The 20,731-nt window shown below is 43.7% G+C and overlaps 1 protein-coding gene across 1 annotated transcript; it reads right to left on the bottom strand.

Annotated features, from left to right (window-relative positions):
- Positions 1-2,808: 2,808 nt before the first annotated feature.
- Positions 2,809-3,526, bottom strand: LOC109212341 (putative protein TPRXL). Its single transcript, XM_019375974.1, has 2 exons — positions 2,976-3,526; positions 2,809-2,878 (listed from the first exon to the last, which is right to left on the bottom strand). Exons 1-2 carry the CDS (start codon positions 3,524-3,526, stop codon positions 2,809-2,811), a joined length of 621 nt encoding a protein of 206 aa, XP_019231519.1.
- Between the last annotated feature and the right edge of the window lie 17,205 nt (positions 3,527-20,731).

Raw genomic sequence — 20,731 nt, 5'->3', positions numbered from 1 at the left:
ATTTCTCTTTAAAAGGCCAAGGAAGTGAAGTTCCTCTTAATAAATTCATTTAACACATTCAACATGATTTAAGCAATCCAAATTGGTCATAAAGTTACAAGAATATCACATAAAATATGATTTTGGGTCCTAGACTACCCGGACTTAAGCATATTAGTGGCTACGATGGACTCTCGTCACCTAGTGCGTACATAGCCCCCACATTTAGTGGCAAATTATTCAATTATTTCACCTATGGGGACAATTTCCTCTTACAAGGTTAGAAAGGAGACTCACCTCGCTCCAAAGCATACTTCCAATATCAAGAACGTGCTCAAACCCTCAATTTGGAGCCGAACGATCCAAAACTAATTAAACGGGGTAGGAAGTAGTAAATACAAGCTCAAGATTTGGCATTTTAACTACTAAAGTAATTTTCCTACCTTAAACACAAGTTTCCTAAAATCCAACCCCGGGCCCACGTGTCCGGATTCCGATATTTTTCGAAAAAAGTTGTTCTCTATAACCTAAGGATCAATAATATATGATTTCCACTTCATTCCATAACAAATTTCATGGTAAAATCTAATTTTTATCAAAACCCTAGGTTTTGCTCTAATCCCATGATATTTCCCTAATCTTTGTGTGTTAATCTACCCAAGGCTCAAGTATTAAACTCAAAATAAGTAGGATGAACTTACCTCAAGATGCTAGGTGGAATTTCTCTCTTTGGAAGCTCCTAAATCGCCCAAACAATGGTGGAAATGTGTCAAAAATGGCTAACACCCGCAATAAATGAAGGTCACTGCTTCAGTGATTTCCGCATCTGCGGTCCTGGGCCGCACCTGCGCCCACCGCATTTGCGGAAAGGTGTCCGCTTCTATAGAATTTCAACTGGGCCGCTTCTGCGAGGGACAAGCCGCTTTTGCGGAAAACGAGCCGCTTCTGCAGTTTTGGGCTTGGCCTGGCTTGGCCGCTTCTGCGAGCGAATGATCGCTTCTGCGGTCTCGCACCTGTGGTTGGCCAACCGCAGGATCGGTTATGACAGAAGACTGGAGCTTCAGCTCCTTTCCAAATTTTCCAACTTCACTCGAGCCTCGTCCGATTGACGCTCGGGCCCCCCGCCCGAGCATACCGACAAGTTTGAAATCATAAAATGGACTCGCTCGAACCCTCGGAACGCCCAAAACAACGCTAAATCTAAGAATCACCCCCTAAAACCAATTGAATCAAACTTATGAACTTCAAGTTCTTCAATTACTTCAAATGCGACGAAACACCCTTACGCTACTCGGATTGACACCAAATTTTGCGTGCAAGTCTTAAATGGCCATACGAAACTATTCCCGATCTCGGAAATCCGTTCTGACCTCGATAACACAAAAACCTGCTCCAAACCAAATATTTAAGAACTTCAAAATCCTTAAGGAATCAAATTTCACTATTAGGCACCAAAACGCTCTCGGGTCATCCAAAACCCGATCCGGACATACGCCCAAGTCCGAAATCATCATACGAACCTGTTGGAATCATCAAATCCGGATTTCGAGGTCGTTTGCTCAAAACGTTGACCGAAGTCAAACTTGGCCTTTTAGGCCAACCTTAAGGAACCAAGTGTTTCGATTTCAACCCAAACTCTTCTAATTCGCGAACCAACCATCCCCGCAAGTTATAAATCAGTAAAAGTAAGTACAGGAGGTCTTATTTAGGGGAATGGGGTTCTAAACAGCAAAATGACCAGTCAGGTCGTTACACGACATTTCATCTATTTTTTTACGCATAGCTTCCATGTCTTTTTGGGAAACTGATGCACCGACAAATAATGTTGCTGGACGACTAGAGGATAGTTGTACTCCACTTCGGTAGACTCAGCCTTTATTTATTTTCACGAGAAAAAAAGAAAAGAAAGCAAAAGTAATGAGAAAACAAACACACAACTTTCAAACTAATACCAATGATAATTACATAATATCTATACCTTTATTCACGCTACCTGCCGCCTGTGTCCATATTGCAGTCATTATCCTCCGGGGCCGGTTGAGTTCCTTCAGGTTGAGTTTATAGCAGTACATCAAGATCATTATGATACTTGTCTTGAAATAAAAATATTATATTTTATATAAATAAAATAATCCTAAAAAGTAATATAGTGTTGGAGTTGGGAACACACAAATATCTCTGAAGCACGCGAGTTGACCCATCATTCTCTTGTGTCGTCCTTGTACTTTTTCTTATGGGTCTCTGCAAAGACCTCAGCATGAGTCACATCTCCCCCACCTTACTTTTCCTTAAAATTAAAAAGTAACTAGAGGTATATATGTGTGTGTGTGTGTGTGTGTGTGTGTATATATATATATATATATACACACACACACACATACACACACACACTTGTAAAACTACGAATATCTTATAATGAAATTACCAATCTCAAACGATAGGGTGCAAAACTAATAGTACCTCAAGTATGCAACGCTCCACCCTTAGTAAAAGCTCTGTTTAACTTTGCTTATTCACTCTTCTTCTTCCACTCAACATTGTTCCACTTCTTCAATAGCTGATTCCAGACATCTACAAGTATCCACTCAGGCTTGGTACCACATCTCCTAGCAACATGATGTGAATATGTTATCCGCTTTTGTGCTCTCTTCTCGAAGTTAACATTCATATGATTTTCAAATGTAGGCTACCATATGCACCTAACCTACAAAAAGGAATAAATAATATTAGACGAATGAGGATAAGTATTAATAAAATTTAATTTATTTTTACCTTAAATTATTTCCACATATTCATTTTGATCTGGTACTGTATCTGATTTCAGAAATTCTACGGCTCATGAAAATATGGCTTCATAGCTTCCATCACCATATGTGTGGCCTGATAAGATGGCCAAAACCTGCATTAAACTTAACATATAAAATAAATATTCATTAAATTAATTACATGCAAAATTTAATTGAAATATTTTAAAAGAAAATTGAAGGAAAACTCACTCGTCGCCACGGGCAACGATAATCAGCCGATGAAGAGAATCATACTCTACAGTCCCTCCAGTACACTGTCTCACGGTACCGGCAACTGTGGAAGTACTGCTAGATGGGGATGCAGCTGCGTTGGCGCCTCCAATATCCAAGTTATATATACTTGGAGTGGATGATGATGGAGATGATAATTGAGTGGGAGATGTACGGGGCACAAAAGATGAACCATCATGCTGGCTACTATAGCTCGGGGATGCAATCGGTGGTGAGCCACCAAACTGACTAGCAGGATCGCGCAAGGAAGAAGCTGGCAAATGAGGCATATGCATAAAATTAATGGTGGTCGAAGCTGAGCCACTATGAGAAGGCATGGAGTAATACTGAAGCGAGCTAGACGGGGGAGGCACTTTGAAAAAGTCAGATGGCTGTGAAGTTGGCATGGAAGGACGAAGAGGCATAGGAGGAGGGCTCATATTTGGTATAGGTGGAGGAAGTTGACTTGTAGTCGGCAAAATGTATTTTTTCTTCTTAGATTGTTTTATTTCTTTAACGCGAGAAGCCATATGTGTAATGAATATGAAATATTTACATATAAAATAATTTAATATAACAAATATAAACATAAAGTATACATAATAAATATAACAATATAATCATAAAAAAAATCAAAATGTCATTAATAATATAAAGTAATATTATTGCATATTACAATAATTTAAGGAATAACATATAAATATTGAACAAATCATAAAACACACAAATAGCTTAATCCTCATCGCTTGTTTCATTTTCATTTTCTTCATTATAAAATTCTTCATCACTTGTTTCATTTTCATCATATAATTCTTCATCCTCGCTTGTCTCATGTTCATCAATTGAATCTTCGTCCTTATTTTCCATTGATGTTGCCTCAGCATGCTCAGTTAAAATTGATCTTAGGACAGAAGGATCGAATTCTTCGTATAGGCCGTTGCTATCTTGCAATTCATCTGCTAATTCATCATCCACCACTTCAATACTTGAAATGTTATTTTGGTACGCTATATCCAATGAATCTTCGACTTCAACTCTACCCACTAGCTTAGTTTTTATCACACACAATGCAGACTTATTCTTGCACAAAGGATAAGGTGCATAATACACTTATTTCACATTTTGTGCAATAATAAATGGGTCATAGAGTCTATACCTCCCCTTGTGCTTTATTTCAATAATTTTGTACCAAGGATGCACCTTCGTACCTCTATTTGGTGTTGGATCATGCCACTTACACCGAAAGAGTACTAATTTTTTCTTCAGTCAACCAACTTTATACTCAAGTTCTATGATCTCTTGAAGCACACCATAAAAATCAATATCCCCAGCGGCTTTCACACACACACCACTATTATTTATTTTCTTACCCTTAGACCATTCTTTTGTATGAAACTTGTACCCATTTATACAATACTAGACATCTTTCTGACTCTAGGATTAGGTCCCCAAGCTATATCTTGCAAAAATTGGTCATTTACGCCAATTTAGAATTATTTAAATACATATAACTTACTATAATTTACCGTTAATAAGACCATGTTAAATATTAAGTAATACTTGAAAACTTAGGATAAATAAGTTCTTGCCCATATGTACACCCACAAACCAACTGTCCGACAAAATAAAAAATATCATTAGTTAAAATGTTCCATCACGTCAAAAAAATCAAGAGGGAAAATTTTCACCAACTTGTTTAAAGTTACGCGAATGTTACTCTCCATGCAAGTTAGGTTCTCCATGCTCAAGGTGCTAGAACGCAACTCCTTGAAAAATAAGCGTACCTCTGTGATAGGCTTCCATATTCTATCAGGCAATGCATTAAATGCAATATGCATCAAAGATTTCATGAAAATATGACAATCGTGGCTTTTCATAGTCGTCAACTTTTCTTCTTTCATATCAACATGCCTAAACAGGTTTAATGCATTGTAACGACCCGACCATTCGTTTCGAGAGTTGTAGCCCTGTTCTCTCCATTTACTGCTCAATTTGTACTTTATAGCTGTTATGTGACTTACCAAGGTTAGTCGGTTCGGGTCCGGAAGGATTTCAAAATGAATTGAGACACTTAGTCTCAAAGTTGGAAGCTTAAGTTGAAATGGTTGACCGGATGTTGACTTATGTGTGAATGACTCTAGAATGGAGTTTCGATGGTTCCGTTAATTCCGTTGGGTGATTTTGGACTTAGAGCGTGTCCGGATTGTGATTTGGAGGTTCGTAGTTGAATTAGGCTTGAAATGGCGAAAGTTAGATTTTTGGAAAGTTTGACCCAGAGTGGATTTTTTGATATCGGGGTTATATTGGAGTTCCGGAAGTTGGAGTAGGTCCGTAGATCATTTGTGACTTGTGTGCAAGAGATCAATCGGACGTGATTTGATAGGTTTCAATGTCGTTTGTAAAGGTTGAAATTCCTTAGTTTCAATAGGCTTGAATTGGGGCAATTCATGTTTTTGAAGTTGTTTGAGGTGATTTAAAGGCTCGACTAAGTTTGTATGATGTTTTGGGACTTGATGGTATGTCTTGAGGTCCTGGGGGCCTCGGGTGAGTTTCGAATGGTTAACGGATCAATTTTGGACTTGGTATTACAGTTGAAGACTGCTGGTTTTCTGTTACTGGTTTCCTTGTACGCGATCGCATGAGAGGGTTCGCAATCATGTAGGTCAATTGGGGGCAGCTGGGAAATTTGTTCTATGCGATCGCCAGTTGAGGCACGCGATTGCGCAAGCTGGCGAGTCTGGGCATCACGGACGCGTGGTAAGGTTCGCGTTCGCATATGGGAAGTGAAGAAACAGTGGGGTGCACGCTTTGTTCTTTGCGGTCGCATAAGGAAGAATGCGATCGCGTAGGTTGGAGGAAGAAGAGGTACGCGTTCGCGTGGAGGTCTCTCCGTTCGCGTAAGGCAAGTTTGAGGGGCAGATTGGTTTGTCCTACGCGAACGCGGGAGGATGGCCGCGTTCGCGATGAAGCATAACTGGGCAGCAGATTTAAATGTTCAAAATGAGGGTTTGAGTTTATAACATAAATTGATTTGGGAGCTCGGTAGGAGGCAATTTTTGGAGAGATTTTCACGTGGGTGTTTGGGGTAAGTGATTCATACCTAGTTTTGGTTAATTTCCATGATTATGCCTTTGATTTCATCATTAAATTAGTGGTTTGGGGTGAAAAATTTGGTAAAATGGAGAAAAGTTCTTAGGCTATATTTTGAGGTTTTGATCGAGATTTTGGTATCAGATTTGAGTAATTTTGTTATAGGTGGACTCGTGGTTGAATGAGCATCTTGTGACTTTTACCCGATTCCGAGACGTGGGCCAGAGGGGTCAACTTTTGAGTTGACTTTTTAACTTTTGATTTAAAGCTTAGTATTTTCTTATGGAATTGATTCCTTTAGCTCGTGTTGATTGTATCGAATTGTTTGTGGCTAGATTCGAGGCATTCAGAGTCCGTTTTGCGAGTCAAAGGTGTGTTGGAGTAGAGATTTGCTCGGATTGAGGTAAGTAATAGTTCAGATTTGCTGATTTCATGATTACTGAGAGCCGGAGAGACTGGAGAGGTTGATGACTGAGTGAGGCCGATGGCCTGATTGTGAGGATATTTATGGGATCGGGCTGCACGCTGCAACATGTTTCATTATTTTATGCAATGATTGGCTTGTTATAGCGCTTGGGCTGAAGTAGCCCCTCAGGAGTCTTTACATACCCCCAGTGAGCGCAAGTACCTACTGAGTGCAAGTGCCGAGTACTGATGTGATTGTGAGGTTTGAGTGAAAGGGGGGACTGAGTGATTGTTGCTCTAAAAGGATGCATTTGCTTTCATTATTGTTTCACTTAACTGTCATATATCACTGTCATGAAATTTCTGAGAGGTATTACATTCTTTTTCACTTGAACTTGACATGAATTAACTGATTTGACTTAAATTACCGAACTTGAAAGCATGCCTACCTTCCATGTTGACATTACTGTAATTGAACTATAACTGTGAAGCTCGTCAATACTTTCAGTTCTTTATTTAGTCTTATTACTTACTGAGTTGGTTGTACTCACGTTACACCCTGCACTTAGTGTACAATCCAGGTATTTTCGGACACAGTGGGTGTTGATTTCCTTTGCACAGTTGATCGTTTGGAGATTCCAAGGTAGTTGCTGATGTCGCCCAAACTCACACCACTAATTGAGATTGTGAGGCGGTCGATACAATTATAAATACCCATCGCGAGTCGGGGTCGATTCCACAGAGAGCTTTATGTGGGATTAGGTATATGCCTAGTCTAGTGTATGACGTGCCCAAGATTGCACTTCCACATATTCAGTTGTTTCTTTTCCACTCCTAGTTTGTATGCTAATGCTTGTAATTTAAAAGCTAAGAGACAATGTTTTTGGTATTGTTTTTTTTTCCAGGTTAAAAAAGATCTAGGGTTGTAACTTCCGCCTAGATGGTTACCTAACGGATTGAGAACTTTAGGGCATGTTTGGTTGATTGGGATACAATATAGCAATCACACGCGATTACTCACTCCATACCTCTTGGTAGTTTGAGTGATTTTGCCCAATTTGGCTTTCTTAAGTCCAAATGGGTATTTCATGAAACAAGTGATAGATGCTCAAGTCGGGTCTTACTATCTCTAGATTCAAACCTTTAATCGGGGTTATCAATTTCTTGAGTTCACCCCAATTTCTTGTTAGCCTAAGTTTTCCCAGACTTAGTCTTTCTTTCTCAAGTAGAGACTAAGTCAATAAGGCATGAATCAATGTTTTCAACCATCAACTCTCAAATTCAAGCAAGAACTAGGCTAAATATCATAAACCCAATCATAAATTAGCCCTAAATCATTCACTCATCAAGTACCATACTAGGGTTGGGTCACAACCCTATCTAAAGGTTTAGCTACTCATGAAAAACGAAGAAATTAAAGAAGAAACTTAGATAAAATTCATAATAGATGGTTAAGGAAAGAAAATCTAATGTTAAAATGTTAAACTATTACAAAGTTACCCAATAAATAAAGAAAAATGGCTATCTATTCTCAGGTGCACCAAAACTTAACCTAAAAATGACAATGTTTACCGTGAAAATGGTAATAACAATTAAATTTGTTGATGGGACTCTAATAATACGTGATCTATTTTTATGCTAGTTGTGAAGCAGTTGATGCTAGGTGTGTGAAGTATAAGGACGAAACGCGAGCTAAAACAGAGTAATAATCGAACCGATAAGTCAGCCGTTCAGGGCCTCGAGCTAGTCGATTTGGGGCCTCAAGGTTGATTCCCGAGCTCGGGCTCGAGCTATTAGGGGCAGTCGGGGAAGGGTTAACAGTCGTGAAATAATAAAAAGAGGCTCTTTATGGCCAATGATAAGCAATAAATGAAGAACAAATATGAAGATAGTAAATAAGAGCAACAATATCGAGAGAGTGTGTTAGAGAGAAAAGAGAGAGGGAGTTATCATATATTTCGTTTAGAATAGTTGGAGCAACATCAGTCCTCCTACAAAATAGTAAAGTTCCCCTTTATATAGAGGGGGAAATCTTATACGGTACGACATACATTAATTGTAAAGATATGGAGATGGGACAACTAGATGTGACACCCTGATCTGGGTTCAGAATAGGCCGGCTATACTTTGTCAGACTTGGCCGTGTGTCTTGGGAACTCCCCATCTTTACTCTAGCCTCGGCCAATATTCTCTTCAGGCCGGGTGTCAATGAGCTTCGAGGAAGGAGACTCGAGCACATTTTTGCAGCCTCGAGGCTTCGAGGTAATCTTCCGAAACGCCTTAATGATGGGAATCGGACCCTCCGATTTTGCCGTATACAGATAGTCTCCGCGTTTCCTAGAACGAAGCGATAAGAAACAATTTTGATGCCCAACTCTTCGGGTTCCCCGTGACGATGTCATACTGGTGAAGCAACCTATGACGTGAGCCTTCACGATAACCGGGACATCCCATGGACTTGTCTTTTCGGTGCCATTCAATGCACTGTTGATTCCCGTTCTTCAAAGTGACAGTACCGCCGCCGATTCAGTTTTCAAGAACGCATTGATTGCGCCTGCCGATCCGTCTTTCAAAGGCATTGATGGCCGTGTGATCTCCCCCTATAAATGGGGGCATTCTGGCACTATCTCTTCATCTAAGTGCCCTTCTCCGTTCGTTCATCACTTTTTTCTCACCATCTTCCTTTATTGTTAACCACCATGTTTGGGGTTCACGGCCTTAAGGTTGTATGGCAGTATTCTTATCAGCTGTGTGGGGGCCTCCCGCTTGAGCTTCCCTTTGTCGAGAGGGATCACGCCTTTTTGTCGTCGTTGTTGTTGTTGTTACGACTGCTACTACTGTTGTTGTTGGCTCGAGGCGATGGAACAGTGGTGGCCGGCTTCTTCCAATCTGGAAAGGCGTTCGGACTCTATACCGCTGCTCAAGAGAGTGTTCAGACTATACACCGCTGCTCACTCTCCTACCCTGGCCTGGTGTGGCACTTCATTCCTTGGGTTTTTTTCCCAAGGGATAAAATGGCACAATTGGCCGTCGAGACTGGGGCCCGCAGAATCTTCAACCTTTGGCTTCGGCGGGCTATGTCTCTTTTTTCTGCCTCTTCTGCGTCCTCCCTCTTTCCTCTTCTTCATCTTCTCCCTCGGAGATATTGTTCCGAGGGATTGAGCTGTGAACCTAGAGGAGGTGGCGGTCGAAGGTATCACCTTCTAGGATGCAAGTTCGAGGAGGTGGCTCTTCGGGGATGCTGCTACCGGAGATGGACCCTCGAGGGTAGACTAGGTTTTAGGATTTTACTTCATGTATTCCCTTTTGCCTCTTTGTTTCTGTGTAGGGGCCCTTTGTAGGCTTTTGTAATCATATGTAAGGACCCCTCGAGGGCCGTTGTAAGCAAATGTTTATAAATACAAAGATATTTCCTTGACTTCCGCCTTTGATGCTTGCCATATTCTTTTATATTTGTGGGGACTCTGCATGTATGCCTCTGCTGATGATTGTCAATATCTAACTCGGGTGCGAGTATTTTTCTCGGTCTTTGGTCGATAGAAACGGTTCCTCTTTGAGCCTACCGTTGCTCCTCTGAACAAGCCCGAACTGGTCCGATTGACTCGGGCCATCGGGACTATCGAGTCACATAAAAATAGTGCCTCGACCCTTGGAATTCTTGGAGAGCGGTCTCTGAGTGAGGGTTATCTTTATGCATCTAAAAACTTGTTTTGAGCTTGGCGTAGATAACCTTTTAAGGCGTTGTAGACGGGTCCCAGATGAGGGGTTACCCAGATTTAGGCGGTGTCCCGAGGTCGAGCCTTTGTGGGCGGAGCTCGAAGTGCTCGTTCTTCTTCTTGAGGGGAACCTTTGATATCAGATACCATCTTGAACTCTGCAATGGTGCTAAAGGCTTCCTGGAGCCTAACTTCCCGCTGATGGAGGTCCTCGAGGTCGGGTACCACCTCGGGACTGGAGATGATGCCATTGGCTTCTTTAAGCCTAACTTCTTGTTGATGGAGGTCCTCGAGGTTGGGTACCACCTCGGGAATGGAGATGATGCCATTGGCCTCCCGGGGCCTATCTTGATCAGGCGGACCGCTGCTATTTCCCCATATATATATGGGGTTGCTTTCGCTTCTTGGGAGACCCCACTATTTTAGATAGCTATCCTTCCATTTCGGCATCGAGTCCTTCGTTACCTTAGAACCAGAGTGTCTGTGTAGGTTCCCGCTTTAGCTCTTCTAGTCTTGTCATAGCCATGACTGCTACTTCGGGGTTTGCCTGGTAGAGAGGGGAGAGTTCCGCTCCTAGTGTTCAGGACCCATAGGAGTTTACCTTGAAGACTATGTCTTTGATAAGAGAGAAGCACGTTGAGTTGGTGAGGAGAGACCGCGGATGGGGGGAGGAGGCAGCGTTACAGGTGCTTCCCCCGGGCGAGGGTATCACGGACCCTGCAGATGGATTCCTGAATGTGTATACGTATCCTTTCACACTGGGACCTCTCGACAGGGTTGTGCTTGACTTCTGTGTGAAGTATCGGGTTACCTTGGCGCAGATACACCCGTCGTTTTGGCGAATAGTGTTGATGATAAGTTTTTTTACGGAGAAGGCGGGGCTTGAATTCACGCTCAGCCATCTCGTCAGGCTGTACCGGCCCTTTCACACCGAGGTCTGCTAACCTTGCGGTGCCGTTCGTCCACGCCCTTTGTTGTTGATGATGAGGAAGATGGCGATCGGGAGTGGATTAGTCGGTTCGTCCGGATCCGGACGACTGATGTTATCCCCGTGGAACTTATGCCATTCCCCGAAGAATGGAACTATATGCGTGAGTGGAGTGCCCCGTGCTTTCTCAAATTTGCTCATGGTGAAAGCTAGTTTCGTAACCGTGTTTCCTCCTTTTCTGCAGTAACTTCATGGGCTCCGGGCGATGTTCCTGATCTGCCTAGTTGGGTCTGGGAGCTGGCGGTCCACTCGATTTGTGACGAGCGTAGGTGGCGAGCTGAGTCTCGGGGCAGATGGGAAGCAAAACATCATGGTATGTGCGTGTACTACTTTTTCCTTATCCTTTGTTCATTAGGAGAGACATTTTTCCCTTTTACGTATTGATCCTGCTGCCGTAGGTGTCGGAGAGCCTCCAGAGGTGAGGCCGTGCTCCTCCGGAGAAGGGGAGGTATTGCCAGTTACCGAGCTAGAGGGCGACCATAATAAGCCGGAGATGTACTTGCAGGGCGATGACGCTCTTGGCAAGGCGAAACGGGGCCGGGCCTCTGAGACGGAAACATCGTTCGAGCCTGCTGCACCCGAGGTTTCTGGTTCTAGAAAGATGGCCTCTCCGAGCGATCGTGCTTCGACCGGGGTCGATTCTTTCAGGGTTGAGGAGACTGGATCAACAGATGTGTGCTCAGCCTTCGAGGAAGTCCGCCGACTGCATTTTGTGGTGAGTTTCGACATAGGCCTTCCAAACTCCGCGTCTTCCCTTCCTTACCGAGTTTTTCGTTTGCAGGCCTTTGACAGGCTTAGGTTTGAGCTGCTCTGTCGCGGAGCCAGGGTACGGAAATCTCTGGATGAGGATAGATCCTTTAGGCTCCTTTGTGGGGAAAAGGAAGTCGAGCTGGCATACTGGCGATATGAGGCATACCGGAGCTCGAATTATGAGAGCTATTTGATGGAGCAGGTAACTTTCTGTCCCGGGTGAGTATGCGTTCTGCCTTTTAGCTTCTGAGGCTAACACTTGTTTACCCCAACTACAGAAAAAGATGGAGGCCCTGGAACGTCTTCGGGATGAAGCTGACCGTGTCAAGAGTGACTGCGACAAGCTAAGAGCTCGGGCGGAGGTTCTGGCTTCAGAGGAGAAAAACGCCTTGGCTAAAGTTCCTGCCTTCGAGGTCCAACTCCGCTTAGCTCGTGATAACGCCTCAGTTCAAGCGGATACGATCACGAAGCTTGAATCCGAACTTTCGAAGGTTAGGGTTGAGATCGTTGATGCTCGAACCGAAGCGGCACTGAATCGTACTAAGGCCGATAAGGAGATGGTGATTTATCTGAAGGACGCCACCGATGCCCAAACCGAGTTGAAGAGGGTCCATGATCGTGGAGAGAGGATCGAAGAATATGCTCGTTGCAAATCTCGAAGAAAGGTTCTCGAGGAGATCAGTGCCAGGGGTTTTGTTCTCTCGGAAGAGTTGGCGCGAGCGAGGGCGGACGAGCTTGATGCTCGGTTACTCCTGTCCGACGCCAAGGGGAGTGAAGATGAGGGCGGTAGGCCGTAGCTCTCAGGGGTGGGGCGTAGACCTCACCATTCCGTACGTAGTATCTTTAGAGTATGTTTGTAGACGGAGAATGTATTTTTTCGCGTTTGTATATAAAAGAAAAACCTTTGCGGCTTTAGTTCTTCTGTACCCATTTTTGTCCCTCATTTGGCCAGGTGAACTGGTCTCAGAGTCGGTGAGAATCCTTGAATTCGTCATATGGCCCTGGGACTCATTAGGCTGGCCCGGGGGCTCTTACGCGCTTGGTCCATGTGACCTCTAGTTCAAGCAGGCGTCTGAGCACTTATGGTTTTGCTCAACTGTTTCGGGTAAAGTCTCCGAGTCGGGTTTCGTCTCGAGCTCATGTGGCCCTTAAGCTTTTTATGTTTGCATGGGTTGGTGACAATGGCTCTTACGCCTTTGATCGAAGCGATCTTTTATGTGAATGGCCCCGAGGCTTGTGTAGTTAACTTTTTTGGGTCCTGTCTCCGAATCGGGTTACGACTCGAGCTCATTTGACCCTCAAGTTTTCAGATGAGCTGGCGACGATAGCTCTTACGCTTTGGGCCGGTGCGGCCTTTTATGTAAGCTGGCGACAATGGCTCTTACGCTTCGGGCCGATACGACCTTTTATGTAAGCTGGCGACAATGGCTCTTACGCTTCTAGCCAATGCGGCCTTTATTGTAAGCTGGCGACAATNCTTAGAATTTCGCCTAGAAAAATGTTCTGGGCAAGTTCTAGACTATTAGCACGAATACTTGGACTTGAAACTAAATATCTCACCTCTCACGCTGCTGGATTGCTAAAGAGAACGGAGTCGAGGGCCCACAACAACCCTAGTTAAGATTGAAAATCACAAATGGCTTGACTGAACCAGTCGATGAATGCTTAAGTCAACAGAGGAGTCAAAAGGTCACAACTAGAGCTATTTTCTGCCAACAACTTGTTTTAAACCATAAGGCCGTAGGTAAATGTGTTGGTACCAAGTGAAGCATGCTTGAGACCCTTTTATTCATTACTACTGTTTTTGCCTATACATAAAAAAAGGGACTCAATCCCTTAAGAAGGTTGTCACGCCATCCATTGTTGGGAAGAGCCACCCGGTTCACACAAAACCCACCTTTGGAAAGAACCGTGGCGTTAAAAAAACCAAAGGCTTATTGCTCACTTAAACATAACAAAGCTACCAAATCAAAAAGAAGCTATCAAAGTAAATAAGAAGTTATACTACTTAAGAAAAGCAAACTAAAGAAGCTATAAAATAAACTACTGAAAGTAAGACAAATGAATATACAAACCGAGAGGAAATGAATATATACATCAAGTGAAAGGGAGGAATATATACATAACCACGGAGAAAATAAAGTTAAAAGAAAAAGAGTATTAGAGTTATTACAGGTCAAATGTCAATGTCATAATAAATCATCCAAAATAGACCACCCCCCTGAATAAGCATCTACAGGGTTTGAGAACATCTGTATCATCTCCTCAGCAGTGTGCGCAACAAGGTCTGGCTCCTCAGACTGGCCAGCTGCTGCCTCTGATGGCTTCGGCACTGATGGTGCTGCTGGTGCTGACTCCATCAGCAAATCAAGCGGTATATCTCCTGCAGATGCTATCTTGGCCACTTCTTTTCTCAACCTATCCACCGATTTCTTCGAAGCCTGAGATTTTCGCATTTTCTTACTTGTTTGCCCAACTCCTCAATGATTGTCCATGAGCTACCAATGTATCCATAATGGTCTTCTGATTTTCTAGGATCTTTGAGAATGTTTCCTCCACTGACAGAGGTACCTTTGATGCTGCTGGGGCAGAAGACTGTGCTGCAACAACACTGAATATGTCAGACAACTTTGAAGTAGCTGTCTGTATCCAGTTGTTGAGACTCGCCAATGTCTGGGAGACTCACAGCGCAGTGAGTGGATATGTGGATGAGACAGGCACTGGTACTGATGTAGATGTTCTAGAAGGTGGGGGTGGTGGCATGTCAGCTGTCTCGGTGGAAGGACTGGCAGCTGTGGAAGGCATGACAGCTGTAGAAGGCTCAGCAGCAAAATCTGTAACCACCACCATTGGCTCATCAGACTGGCCACCGGTGGTAGTTGCTTTACCCTTGAACTTTGGGTTCCCGGATCCTTGCAAAGAGTACCATGAGAAGGGCTTTTTGGCCCGCACCTGTGTATCAAATCTCCTCGGCTCCACCTTGGCATCCTTAAAGTATTCAGTGAGGGTGTTTGGATAAAAATAGGAGCTTTCACCCTTTCGGACTACCACTAATATGTTTGCCGACATGATGACACCCACATTGATTGGGTACCCGGCCATGATAGATGCCACCAAAACTACTCGGGGAAGTGGTAGGTTGTTCTCATTTCTGCTCGGGTCTATCCGGTTGCACACATAGGTTTTCCACCCTTTTGCTTCAAAGTTGAGGGTGTTCCATTCAATGGGAATTCCCGCTGTGATCCACGGTGGTGGTGGTCCTGGAGCTGCTAGAAACTCAACTACCCAAGGGCGAGCTGCATCACCTAAAGCAAGCTTCTCCATATAGTGAATTGGCTCTACTTCCTCAAATCCCATATAAGTGTTCAATGTACACTATTAAAACGGACCTTCAAAATCCGCACTTTGGTCACTTTGGTACCCTTCTTGATATGTGCCACATTGGCATAGAATTCACGTACCAGTGCTCATTTGCATCCATGAGACTCTGGGTGAACCACATCTACCCCTTGCGCTCCCTGAACTGTCAAAGGACATTTGGATTGTATTTATCCAAATCCTTCACTAAGAACTGCCGCTCAAGTGTGAGGGATCTCTGGGGCCACCTATCTCTGAATCTATTGAAGGCCGTCAAACTCACAAATCGATCTTCCCAAGCCTCCTTCTTCTTCAACCTCTCTAGGTCGCCCACTCTAGTGTCACCCCCCTACCATCATCAGGAGCATCATCATCATCATCAACGGGATTGGTGCTGCCGGGGATTGTGAGAAAGAGGGCTCAAAATCTTGGCTACCATCTTCCAAACCCTCAGAAAAACTAGCAGCAGAGGAGGATTCATCTCCCAATTGGAGTCTACCCGAAAACTACTTGGGTTGAGATGGGCATCGGGTTGTACTTGCACAGAGTTGCCCTCTGAAGCTTCCCTAGACGAGAGATACTCACCAGATTCTGAGGGTTCAGGGACTCTGTTGGCAGTTGCCTTCTTGTTAATAGCTCTTTGGATTGAGAGTGGGAGGTTTCCCCTGCCTCGGCCTCGGAGGGTTCACCCCTCTCTTTAGAAGTGTCACCTCGACCTCGTGATCGAACCATTGTCTGCAATACAAGGCACATAAGTTAGTTGGAGTTCAAAACAGTTGAGACAGTTGCATCACAGTTGCAGGAAACAGACTACAGAAGAGACAGTGCGGATTGTACAATTTTGAGTGCGGTCGCAGACTGTCATGTGCGGATCGCATAATTTTAAAGTGCGGTGGCATACCCTGAAGTGCGGACCGCACAATTCTAAGTGCCACCGCAAAACCCCAGGTTCAGACTGCTGGTTCTGTGATCTTTCAACAGTGCGGTCGCATACATTTTTTCGCGGACCGCACAATTTTCTGCGGACCGCATAATTTTGAGTGCGGTCCGCACTTTTCATGCAACACGTGTGCTCTAATTCTAAGATCTACGGACTGCACAATTTTGTGTACGGCCGCACAATTTGAAATTACGCAGCAGTGACTTAATGATTTGCAATTTTTATACAAATTAGACATGGTATTTGAAATTAGACATGATTAATGATCTACCCAGTCCCCAATGAACAATATCATATTACCCACATGATTCTAAGCACACATGATTAACAATTGACGTTTTAGGCCTAAAAATAGCCCCAACACAAAAGAACAAAAACTAAGAGAAATTGAAAAATCTACAAATGTAATGAACATACCAGTGATGAAGGATGTAGGTAAGAATCTACACAGATGAAATGCGTGAGGATTGTAAACTAATAGAACTTGCTCTGTGCTTGATTAGGGTTCAAGAACTCAGAGTGTGTATAGTTGTAAATAGTGAATTGAGGTTCTATTTATAGGTCGACCAAGTCGCCCCACACTTAAGCTGAGTGCGATCGCACAATTTTGAGCGCGGTCCGCACTCTTTACCTGGACCTTGAAGAAACTCTACGGTCCGCACAAAAGTGAGTGCGGCCACAGAATTTGTGCGGACCGCACAATTTTGTGTGCGGCCGCAGATTGGCTATGAATTTTGATAGGCCAACTTCAGAGAGCTTGCACTTTTGGTCATCCAGTTGTGCGACCGTAGAGTGATTTCTGCGGCTGCCTTTAGAATTGTGCGGTCCGCACAATTGATGTGCGGTCCGCACAATTAATGTGCGGTCCGCACAATTGATGTGCGGTCTGCACAATTAATGTGCGGTCCGCACTTTTGCAACACTTAGCCAATTTTTCATGACACAGTCCTTGCAATGCATACCCATTCCTGCATACACTTCAAAACTAGTTAGCACAAAATAAAGCCTATATAATGAAGACGAAAAAGAAAAAGAAAAAGAAAAAGAAAAAGATACATGGGTTGCCTCCCAAGAAGCACCTGATTTAGTTGCGGCACGATGCAGATTACCAATCATTTGAAATGGAGAACCTCCACGATGTGGCCATCATCAACTTTTCCAAGATAATGCTTCACCCGGTGCCCGTTGACTCTAAACACTTCATCATTCTTATTTTTCATGTCCAATGCACCGAATGGTGTCACACCATCAACTTCAAACGGGCCACTCCATTTTGACTTCAACTTTCTCGGAAACATCCATAACCGAGAATTGAACAATAACACAAGATCACCTTCTTTAAACTCCTTGTTATGAATTTACTTGTCATGGAGGTACTTCATCTTGTCCTTGTATAGAGACGAGCTTGTGTAGGCATGATATCGGAATTCATCAAGCTCATTCAATTGTGCCACCCTTAAGTTCGCGGCGACATCCCACTCAAGGTTCAACTTCTTCAATGCCCACATGGCCTTATGCTCAAGTTCCACCGGAAGATGACAAGCCTTCCCAAACACCAATCGATATGGAGACATCCCAATTGGTGATTTGTAAGACGTCCTATAAGCCCATAAAGCATCATCAAGTTTTCTTAACCTATCCGTCCGGTTGGCATTCACAGCCTTTGACAAAATACTCTTGATCTCTTGGTTGGAGACTTCAACTTGCCCGCTTTCTTGGGGGGTGATAGGGGGTCGAGACTTTGTGAGTGACACCATACTTGGTGAGTAAGATATAAAAAGCCCTGTTGCAAAAATGCGAACCCCCATCACTAATAATGGCCCTTGGAGTATTACCAAACCTCGTGAAGGTGTTCTTTTTCAAAAATGCCACCACACTTCAAGCTTCGTTGTTGGGTAAAGCCACGGCCTCAACCCATTTTGACACATAGTCCGCATCTACCAAAATATAAGTGTTCCCACAAGAGCTCACGAACGGTCCATGAAATTAATGCCCCACACATCAAAGATGTCAATTTCCAAGATGGTGGTGAGGGGAATCTCATTCTTCTTAGAAATCCCACCGGCCCTTCGACATTCATCACAATGCTTGACTATATCACTAGCGTCCTTGTAGAGAGTAGGCCAATAGAATCCACAACTCAACACTTTTGTTGTCATTCTAGCTCCACCATGGTGACCACCATACGGTGAAGAGCAGCAAGCCTCAAGAATTTACACTTGTTCTTCCTCCGGCACACATCGTCGGATCACACCATCGGTACATATTCGGAAAAGATACGGTTCATCCCAAAAATAGTCAAGGCAATCCCGATTAAGCTTCTTTCTTTGGTTTGAAGAGAACTCATTCGGTACAATGCCACTCACAAGATAATATGCTAAGTCGGCAAACCACGGCATCCCGGTCACTGAAATAGCTAGAAGTTGCTCGTTGGGGGAAGGAATCATTGATCTCTAGGCCATCATGTGGCCTCCCCTCCTCCTCCAATTGAGACAAGTGGTCCGCCACTCTATTTTCACTACCTTTGCGGTCTTGGATCTCTATATCAAACTCTTGCAATAGAAGCACCCACAGTATTAGCCTCTCCTTTGAATCTTTATTGCTCATTAAGTATCAAAGTGCCGCATGATCGGTGTGGACAATCACCTTTGTATCCATCAAGTACGGGCGAAACTTCTCCATAGCAAAGACAATAGCAAGTAGCTCTTTTTCGGTCACTATGTAATTGACTTGGGCATCATTCATGGTCTTACAAGCATAGTAGACCGGATGGAAGATTTTATTGATTCTCTGCCCCAAAACTGCTCCAACCACCACATCACTTGCGTCACACATGAGCTCAAAAGGCAAGCTCCAATCCGGTGCGGTGAGAATAGGAGTAGTTGTCAATTTGAACTTGAGCAATTCAAATGCTTTCATGCAATCATCATTGAAATGGAATTTGGCATCTTTCTCCAAAAGCTTACACAAGGGGTTCACTTTGGAAAAATCCATGATGAATCGGCGAATGAACCCCGCATGACCCAAGAAACTCCTTACACCCTTCACGGATGTAGGAGGTAGAAATTTAGAAATCACCTCTATTTTGGCCTTGTCAACCTCAATACCATTCTTTGAAATTTTATGGTCGAAACAATGCCTTCCTCGACCATGAAGTGACATTTCTCCCAATTCAATACCAAGTTCGTTTCCTCACATCTTGTCAAGACCTTATCCAAATTGTTCAAGCAATCATCAAAAGAATTACCAACCACGAAAAAGTCATCCATGAAGACCTCAAGAATATCCTCCACCATGTCGGTGAAGATAGCCATCATACACCATTGAAAAGTTGTCAGTGCATTGCATAACCCAAATGGCATCCGGGAGAATGCAAAAGTACCATAAGGACATGTGAAAGTGGTCTTTTCTTGATCCTCCGGAGCAATGAGAATTTGATTGTAGCCGGAGTACCCATCGAGGAAACAATAGAAAGCACGGCCGGCCAACCTATCAAGCATTTGATCAAGGAAGGAAAGTGGAAAATGATCTTTTCTTGTGACTTTGTCGAGCTTGCGATAGTCCATACACACTCTCCATCCGGTCACCGTTTTTGTAGGGATCAACTTGTTCGTCATTGGTAACCACAGTCATGCCCCCTTTCTTTGGGACACATTGCACCGAAAAAGTCCATGAACAATCAGAAATGGGGTAAACAACCCTGGCATCCAACCACTTGATGATCTCCTTCTTGACTACTGATGTTTTATACTTCAATACCACACAAGAGGGGGGGGGGGGTGATTTGTGTGGTACCCAATTTTTGCTTAATTAAACTATAGAAGAACCTGGTTCTTCTATGCGTTCCAACTACAACTGTTTGCGTAATAATGAGTAAAGAAAATAAAGAACAGGGGTGCTGTATCTCATCATCACTTGGCTGAGGGATAACAGGGGTGCTGAGCATCTGGATTATCTCCTCAGGGGTGTGGGCGGTCATAACCGGCTCCTCAGCGGTATGGGCAATCGCAACCGACTCCTCATACTGGCTGGCTGCTTTATGTGATGCCTCTAGTACTATTGGTGCTGCCTGTGCTGCTGGGGCTGAAGGTGCTCCCTCCATAAGTAAGTCCAGTGGTAGATCTCCGGCAGATGTAGTCTTTGCAATCTCTTTTCTCAGCTTCTCCACCGACTTCTTTGATGCCTGAGACTTCCACATCTTCTTGACCCATTTGCCCTAATCCTTAATGACCTCGCCATGCATCACTAGAGTCTCCATAATGGTCTTCTGGTTGTCCAGAATCTTTTTCAATATTTTCTTCACTGATGAAGGTACTTGTGGCTCTACTAGGGCTACTGACTATGCTGCAACAGCACTGGATATGTCAGACAGCTTTGAAGTAGCTGCCTGCATCCAGTTGTTGAGACTCGCCAATATCTGGAAGACTCACAGCGCAGTCTGAGGATAAGTAGTTGAAGCTGGCACTGATAATGGCACTGATAATGAAGC

The sequence above is a fragment of the Nicotiana attenuata genome, unplaced genomic scaffold, assembly GCF_001879085.1.
Source record: "Nicotiana attenuata strain UT unplaced genomic scaffold, NIATTr2, whole genome shotgun sequence".
NCBI classification, from domain to species: Eukaryota; Viridiplantae; Streptophyta; class Magnoliopsida; order Solanales; family Solanaceae; genus Nicotiana; species Nicotiana attenuata.
This window is presented reverse-complemented; position numbering and strand designations above follow the sequence as displayed.